Source organism: Ciconia boyciana, chromosome 3, assembly GCF_034638445.1.
Source record: "Ciconia boyciana chromosome 3, ASM3463844v1, whole genome shotgun sequence".
Lineage (NCBI taxonomy): Eukaryota > Metazoa > Chordata > Aves > Ciconiiformes > Ciconiidae > Ciconia > Ciconia boyciana.
The window spans coordinates 94,124,698-94,133,528 of record NC_132936.1 but is presented as its reverse complement, the minus strand read 5'-3'; the positions used below and the strand labels follow the sequence as shown (position 1 = coordinate 94,133,528).

Below are 8,831 nucleotides of genomic sequence, written 5' to 3'. Positions count from 1 at the left end.
TTGGACCTATCTCATCAGTTAATGGATGTTTGGGAGGAGTTCAGCTGGAGAGTAATTGGGAAAAGCAGAAAAAATAAACAGCAAATACACTTATAGTGTATTCATCTGTAAAGCATCTGTCTTTAAAGAGTCATAAGAACAGGCATACTGGATCAAACCAGGGGATGGTCTGGCCCACTATCCCATCTCTGACAGTGGCTAGAAGCAGGTGCCTGGAGAAGAATAGAAAAACAATGCAAGCATGTGTGTTTCTTTCCTCCAGCACTCTCCCCACCTCCAGCTGTGTTCAACTCACACTGAGCCAGATGTGGTTTCTGTGCATTGAATCCTTCTCAAGGGGTTTCTCTTTCACGGACTTCTCCTGGAACCTGCATAGACTCTCAGCATCCATAACATCCTGTAGCAAGGAATTCCCTAGTTCAGCTGCAGGCTGTGTGAAGAACCATAATTTTCCTTTGCTTTAAACCCAGCTCCTGCCAGCTTCACCTGTTTCTTTTATTGGAAAAGACAGTAAACAATCCATTCCTGTCCATCCTTTTCAACACCACTCTGAATTAACACCATGTTATTATCTGCTTATTACGCGTGGTATTTAGAGTCCTCTTGCTACAGGGCAGTGTATAAAGATAAGGCTGAGTAATAGTTGTTTTGCTGCAGTGCTTCCAGTCCAAGCAGAAGAGGCAGGCAAGGAGCAGGGGCCAAGTGCATTACAGGAGAGCAGTGTGAGCAGACCATTCTTATCGCTGGCCTCTTTCTAAAGTTGCCTTTTTCTTTTGCAGGCAGCCCAGCTGGAAAATGTGGTGGTGACTCTCAAGCAATTTTCCTCTTGCTCCTCTTGAAGGAGAAGCGGGTCCTGAGCAGGATGCAGCAGCCAGCAGCGGGTGACAAGAGCACAGCCGTCCCCTCGCTGTATCCATGCCAGGCCAGCCTCGCTGCTGACTTGTACTATACACACCGCATCATCGAGGATCCCGAGTGGTCCCTCGCCACTGTCCCGCACCTCACTGAGCTCTGCCTCCAGCACATCGTTCACAATTTCGAAAGTAAGCAGGAGCACGTTTCCCTGGGACACATGGAGAGAGAGTGTGAGTCCCGGGGAGCAGAGGGTCAACAAGGCAGGCAGATGCATCTGAAAGGCAGAGTGTGGTACCCAGCCCTGCCAAAGGAACAGATGGGGAGAAACATCCCCTCAGGCAGCTAGTTAAACAAACTAACTCTTTAGTTGCTAAGTATGTACTTGAACACTCCAGGGATGGCTGTAGTCCTCTGGGCTGCTATCCAGGATGTGACTCTGCCCTAACCTTGTCCTATCGTTTCTTCTTCCTTCCGTGCTCTGCTGGACTCACTTACCTCAACCATGGCTGGGGCTGCCGAGTCGGTTTCCTTCTCTTGATTCATGCACGTGTTACAGTAGCGCTCGAGGACGGAGCCCCGTTGTGCTGAGTGCTGTACAAAGAGATGGAGAATTGCTCCCTGCTCGGAGGAGCTGCCGTCTCAGAATATGTATTGTACTCACAGTCTCAGGCCTTCTCCATGGCTTTTGGTGGTGATATGACAAGTTATATCCTCAGGCAGGGCATGTGCTTTTGAAGCAGGTGGACTGATGAAACATAGCAAAACAGAAAAAGCGTGTCTCATCTGGGAACTGACTGGGAAGGGGAAAGGAAGGGCCTACCTGTCTTTTTGGCTGACTCGGTGAAGTGGCAGCAGAGACCAAAGGCAGGTCTAAGGCTGTGTCCACTTTGGGACTGTAAGACAGCACAGAGGAGCTCAGTGCTGCCTTACGCCAGGAGCTGATGGTACCTGGGGGTCTGAGCTGGGACACCCTTGCAGTCCTGTCAGCCTGGTCAGTCAGCCCGATGCCAAATGGATTGGACCTACATTGCGTGCACATAAAAGCAGTGTGCTCGGTGTCTTGGGGACCCTCATGCCATTACCTGAGCTGTGCAGCTGCATCTTGCCCACTGCTGTGGCCTGAGTGAGCCCGAGTGAAGCGAGCCCGGTTCTGCCCGTACGTGTCCCTCCACTGCTTGTGTTGCGGGACTTTGCAGAGAAGGTCACTGCAGTGCCGCTGTAGGACACTGGAGAACAGACTCCAGGAAGAGGCTGTGGTAAAACCCTGGGTGTCCTTAGGAAGGAAATGGCCACAGAGACAGAGGAAATATAAAGTTAACCCCACTTTGTGTCTCAAAATCTGATTTCCCATGCGCAGATAGGCCTCTCCACGGATGATTTCTGTTACTCAGCACTGCTGTGTACATGTCACCAAGCATTCATGGTGTGAGTATGCACGGCTTTTCTCTGGCATTTCTTACCACAAAGAACTTCCACCAGACAGGAACCAGCTGAGTCTTAGGGTGAGCATCAGGAAAGAGACTGAGGGGAGAAAGCTCCTTGGAAAAAAGAACTTTTATTTAAACAAGGTGCACCTAAAGGCTAAGAGCGTGTCTCGGTGGAAAGGAACAGGAATCAATTTGGGGTAAGACAGACACCTGAGTTAAGATAAAAAGGCACGAGGACTTGCATGAAGAGCACACAGACAGTTGTTCTCCAATATCATCCTTCAATATGCTTAGAAACCAAAGGGAGCAAAGTTCAGCAAATGACAAGCCAAGCTCTCCCATCGCTGTAAGGCTGAATTAGCTCTCTTGGGAGCAGAAGTCCTGCTCTGAATATAAACTGCATTCAAACTAAATTTAAACTGGGAGCTAAGTTTCTGATGCAGTTCCCAAATATTATGGGAGTAAACCCAATTATGCTGATGTTTTATTGTAAAAGTTAGAAATCCTACACAGAAATGTAGGAGATGAATCCTACACATTTTCTGCCAGCTTAGCTCCCTGCACCAGCCGCTGGCAACTGAGAAGAGAGACAGTATCAGCAGAGGGGAGGGCATGGGCACACAGCTGGGGGCCTGGGCAGAACCATAGTGCCAGCCATGGTTCCTACAGCCCAGACCAACCTCTCCTTCTCTTCATCCCCTCCAGAGAACCCTATTTTGGACCGTCTTCTGCCTCAGCACCAAAGGAAGGTGCTGGACAGGCTCTCCACTGGCCTTCCACTCGCTGTGACTGCCAACCTAATAAGCGATGAGGACTACTGGAAGAGGTGCTGCACTGAGCGCTGGCAAGTCTGCGACATCTCCAACTATGGAGACAGCTGGAAACGGATGTTCTTCGAACGTCACCTGGAGAACATCCTGAAATGTTTCATCCCTAACAGCACAGACCCCAACCAGGTCCTAGAGCTCATCCCACTCTGCAAAGACTATGTGCGGAAGCTGGAGGTTGATCAGTTCCTGCCACCGGTGCAGGTGGATCAAAAGGAGGAGAGGGATGACCTCTCTGATACAGGGAGTGATTTTGGATTCGGCACGGTCTCCATGCATCACTATGACCTGGGAGTCCTCATTACTGCTCTCCCTCACCTTGAAGAGCTTGATCTCACTTATGGTGTGAAGGACTGCGGCATGAACTTCGAGTGGAACCTCTTTAACTTCACCCACCAGGACTGCTGCAACCTGGCTGTTGCTGTGAAGATGTGCCACAACCTGAAAGTAACGTATCCCAAACTGAACCTTCCTTCCTCAGCTAGATCTCCAAATTGCCTGGGGATAGAAACCCAGGGACCAGTTTTGCTTGCTGGCAGCACCCTTCCTTTTGCAAGTTGCAATCTGGCAGAGTGCAGAGATGTTAACTCTCTGGCTAGTGCCAAGTATCTTGTTCTGCATATGTCCTTGTTAGAACAGGTTGTCAGAGGGTCGGTGAGAAAAATACTTGCTCCTACAAAACTTGTTCCCTGTAGCGCAAGAGAAAGCAGCAGTCCTATTTTAACTCCTCAGATAGTTCTAGGAGGGATGAGAGGAGAAGCCCAGAGAGAGTTTTTCATAAGGAGTTTTTGGGAGTTATGCTCAGTAAATACACATCAACATGCCCCAGAGGAGCAGAGACCCCCCCAAGAAGAGTATGTGGAAATACTCACATTTGCCTTAGAGTGGTGAGGGGTTTTCCTTCTGGACACTAAGACCATCTTCAGTTCTGTGGCAACTGCACTGCAGATACTCAGCCCCTCAAAAACATCAGCGGGCATTGCTATCCAGAGGGCAGCCAGAGCAAGCTGGCTGAACGGTCTCCCCACAGATTGGTGTGCTTTGGGAAATATTTGTCTGCTTGGCTTCCAGAAGAGAAATTACTTCTCCTGTGGCTATTCAGGTACCCTGGCCATGCAGGACATTGCCCTTCACAGAGAGCACTGTGGTTACCACCGGTGCACGTGCTCGTTCAGACAGTGTTCAACTGTGATGTGGGGTGAGTTCTGCTGTTACTCTCTGCAGACATTTGGGCATCTTTATCTCGTTTTAATTTAGCCCTCTGTGTCAGAGATCCCGTGGAGTCAGAGGAGAGGAAAAGGCATTTCCAGGAGATGAACCATTTCTCCCTAGAATAGGCATGGGACGTCAGTGGCATGCCCTGCCTGCTGGAAGTATCTGCCCACTATAAAAGCAACTATTTGAGCCTACTGGCTAAAGGTGTCTGATGTGAAGGGAGATGAATCCTGTCTGGTGGACCATGGGCTTAACTCCCTTGAGGTCTTGTACAAAGCTCCATCCAAAGCACTGGCTGTTTTAGTGTCCCTGTCCTTTATCCCCACAGGTTTTCAAGCTGACGCGAAGCAAAGTGGATGATGACAAGACCAGGCTGCTGGTCCGTCACTTGCTGGATCACCCCTGCTTGGTGGAGCTGAACTTGTCCCACAATCTCATCAGGGACAAGGGGGCACAAGCTGTTGGCAAACTGATCAACCGCAGCAGATTAGAAACCCTCGATCTGTGTAACAACCAGATCCATCACCTGGGGGCTCAGGCTCTTGCTCAAGCCCTGGCTGAGAACTCCACCCTGACCTCCCTGAATCTGCGCCTCAACTGCGTGGAGGACAAAGGCGGGGAGGCGATCGGCCGTGCTCTGCTGACCAACACCACCCTGAAGTCCATCCACCTGGGAAGTAATAACCTGTGCGAGCCAACCGCTACGCTTTTCTCCCAGGTCCTGACTCAGAACACTACCCTGGCAAATATCAACTTCTCATGCAACCACCTGGGGCTGGTAAGAGAAACCCCTTCTCCCTGCAGTTTGTGAGCCTGCATGGTGGCCTTACAAAGCAGATGCTGAGCCTGCCCTGCCTCGAAGCCGCAGAGGCAAATCCATCCCTCACTTTGCAATCTTGCTGCGATAACAATCAGTTGCGAGCAGGGAAGAGACTCTAGCAGACGGCAGGAAGGAGGACATCTTCTGTGCACGCAAGCATTTATCTCACTCGTTACATCTAGCTCTGTTCACAGGGCTGGCTTCCAGGCTTTGGGCTTTTGGGCAGAGAGGGATTTTCCCCCCAGGAAACTGAAAACCAGGGAGTATGTCTGGGAAAAATCACAGCCGCTTCACACACGTGGGAGTAGATAATAATGATAGGCGGCATGAGACAAGGGCCTTATGCATATCCTCTGTACTTTGGATCTGCTGTGCCATCTGTCACTCAGCAGCACACAGATAGTGTCATCCTTCCCAGAATCTCTCCTGTCCGTCACGCGCTCAGAGGAGACTGTTAGAAAATTGGCTCGGTTGTTGAGCTCCTTTAACTCACCCTGCAGCTCTGGAGCAGTGCAGTAGGTCAAAAGTGTCACGTCGGGGTGCTTGCAAGTAGCTCCTAAACCACGGGTCCTAAACCATTTTCTAGATAGAGGAGCATCCACAGATCTTACTACATCCCTAAGAGCTGCAGTATGCAACATGCCCACAAACCAGACCGCTTCTCTTCTGCTGATTAAAAAGAGCTTTAGAAATCTGAAACTAGACAGCCAAATGCAATCATGCTGGCTTTTAAACTTTCTGCGCTGCCTCAATTTTTCTCACTGTCACAATAGACAGCAAGACCAGCTGTCCCTGCTGGCAGGAATATTGGCATCAATGTGTTTGACAACGGTTTTAAAAGGGTTTGATGGCAGAAAACCTTTTGTGAGTTCTGAGTTTTATGATCCTGGACATGGAAAACCATTTGCGTTTAATGATACAAGGGGGCAAAGGTTGGAAAGGATAGAAAGATTTTTGCTTAGTAAATAATAATCTCTATGCTTAGCATCTTTCTTCTGATGAGCTCTCCCGTTACCCATTTGTGAAGCTCCACAGCAGCCCAACAAGTGGGCTGGTGGTATTTTCTTTGGGGAAGTGGGGGTCTTTGCTAGAGAGGCATCAAATTCTGACCTCTGTACCCCATTAAAAAGAGACTCCTTCCCGGTCCTTTTTGCTGTGTCCTTAATAGGCAGGGTGCTGGGATGAGGGGACCACCTGGATGGAGGAGATGGGGGCAGGAGGTGTATTTGGTACCTGAAAGAGAATAGCTGTGGGGGAAAAAAAAAGTCAAATTGTCACATCCCTAAACACAGTGCTTCAGGTAAGGGAGGGAAATGCCTCCAAGTGAGTTGCCTCCCTAAGGCTATCTGCATCGCGTTTTCTGTCCCGTGCAGGCTGGACCTCAGTTGCGTGAGATGTTCCCCCCAGGAAAGCCAGCCCAGCCTGGGAAACAGCATCCAGGCAGGAGACTGCCAGCACTGGGGCTCTCGCCACTGCCGAGACGAGGCGCAGCGCACTAGCCACGGGCATTTGTCACCAGGCAGCAGTGAGCTGGGGACCAGGGACAGGGGAGAGCAGAGACTCCTCTCAGGTTATCATCGCCAGCCGTGCTATTAATCAGCCTGAGCTTGAGGACTCCTGACACGGTACCCAGAGGGAGTCATTAGCATGTGTCATATCACCAAGTGCTGCATAAGGTTACACTCCTTCCCTGTGTACTTCTCCTGTGAGCAACATTTCGGGCTTGGGTGAAGGCCTTTGTCACTTTTGGCACCATCTCATGAGCTCTCCACCACCGGCAGCAGGGAAGTGCAGGAGAAGTTGCCCTGGGGAGGAGGGAAACGGAGCAATACACTTCACTTTTGGATCTCCTCCTTTAACCCTTCCTTCTTACCCATTTGCAGGATGGTGGGAAGCAGCTGCTTGATGGGCTGGCAGATAACAAGGCTTTGACCGAGTTCGACCTCCGCCTGGCAGAGGTGGGCCAGGAGACCGAGTACCTCATTCACCAAGTTGTGTGGGCCAACCGGGAAGCAGCCAGGCTGGGGTCTCTGCAGCACCCCCCTGCCAAACCCCTCTGAAGAAAATGTTCCAGAGAGCAATGAGCTTTGCAGGTGCAGTGTTGGAGATACTTTACTTCAGAGGCTTGTTTTTATTTGTATTTCTGAGAAACGCTCAACTTGTGGCCGCCATCGCAGCCTTTTCCAGATCCCCATCATCCAGCCTGTGACTTAACACGAGACAGATATTAGACCTCATGGGCCTGTAGTGGCATCACAGAAGCAACCTGCCTCTTGGGCCCTCTCTCCCACTGCACCTGAGCCTAAATCCCACCTCCTGTGGTGTTTCTTATGTGCTCCAGCAGCAACCTCAGTTCAGGCAACTGGATGTTGTTCCACCTGCAAAGCAGCTAAGGTGAAGGCTCCACTATCTAAATGGCCTAGTCCAGACCTAACCTCCAGGGCAGGCAGTTCTTTTAGGCTTTTTGCTGAGGAGGACGTCAGATGCATAGAGGATAGAGGGAATGTTGTTTCTAGTTCCTCAGCAGCTTTTTCTGGCTATTGCTCTGCTCCAGGATTTATTCGTTTTTATAGCAAAATCTGTCTGGAGTCTCGGATATGGGTGGTGAAAAGTAAAAAAAAATAAATTCAATAAATGATAGGTCTCTCCACCATGGTTTCCTGCTTTGGGTTGCTATGCCTTTGATCAGTGCTAGCCTGCTTTGCCAACAGGTGAATTCTTTACGACCAGATGCTTACCTTAACTAGTAGTGCTCTTCTGTGCAAACCTGTCAAAAAAATCTGTGTTTTGCATGACTTCAAGGCAGAGGGGTCCCTTGCAGGACTGCTGGCCCACACAGCCCACAGGGTTGAAAATGGAGCAGCTTCCTTGGGCTTGGAGGGAAACGGAGCAGCTTCCTTCTGCCCCATGGGCTGTGGCCGCCTGAGGACAGGACAGGGCACGTACCTGATTGCCTTGGTCCTTCAACCACCCCCCTTAGGAGAGGTCAGCAGGGAATTAAGCAAGCGGGCTGACCTCCATCCCCTCCCGCCCTCTGAGCATCACAGGGGCTTCAGGCGTCTCCCAGCCTGGCACCAGCGCTCACAGACCCACCGCTGGCAGCCACCTCAGTGAATCATCTGAAACTTTTATTACACCGATTTGGTTTACAATCTTTGTACTTTGATATTTCCAACAAAAAAGGCAACATTGTGATATACTGTTTGTACATATATAGAGAGACAGACAGAGCTAGATCATATTGACAGAGTTGAAAAGTAAAAACCATTTCCCAGTGCTCACAAAAGAATTTGTTCGCCACATACCCGCTTCTGCCTTGCTCTGCCTGATGGATACAGATGCCCGCAGCACCGCCGGCCACCGGCCCCCAGCTGACGGGACCTTTCCTGTGCCGTGTCACCCCCTTACAGAGCAGAAAGGATGGAGTGCGAGGCTGTCCCCGGCGGCAGCGGCCACACGAGGGGTGCTGACAGGGCTCAGCCCAAGCCCTCACAGGTTGTGCGAGGCTTGGGCTCCTTTCCCAACTATTTGTGGATGCTCCAGGGGCTACGTCCACAAGAAAACTTAACCAGCAGCAGCTGTGAAACCTCCCCACCCGGGCATCTCCCTCTACTTGTTTCCCATCCTCGAGACCGAGGTATTGAATAGATTTATTTCTTTTTATTTGCATTTACAAAATATTTCCAC

General features: G+C 50.4%; 1 protein-coding gene across 1 annotated transcript; it reads left to right on the top strand.

Annotated features, from left to right (window-relative positions):
- Positions 1–847: 847 nt before the first annotated feature.
- TCTE1 (t-complex-associated-testis-expressed 1) lies at positions 848–7,638 on the top strand. Its single transcript, XM_072858176.1, has 4 exons — positions 848–1,043; positions 2,988–3,556; positions 4,653–5,102; positions 7,028–7,638. The coding sequence occupies exons 1-4, from the start codon at positions 863–865 to the stop codon at positions 7,202–7,204; spliced, it is 1,377 nt and encodes a 458-aa protein (XP_072714277.1). The 5' UTR covers positions 848–862; the 3' UTR covers positions 7,205–7,638.
- The last annotated feature ends 1,193 nt before the right edge of the window (positions 7,639–8,831 follow it).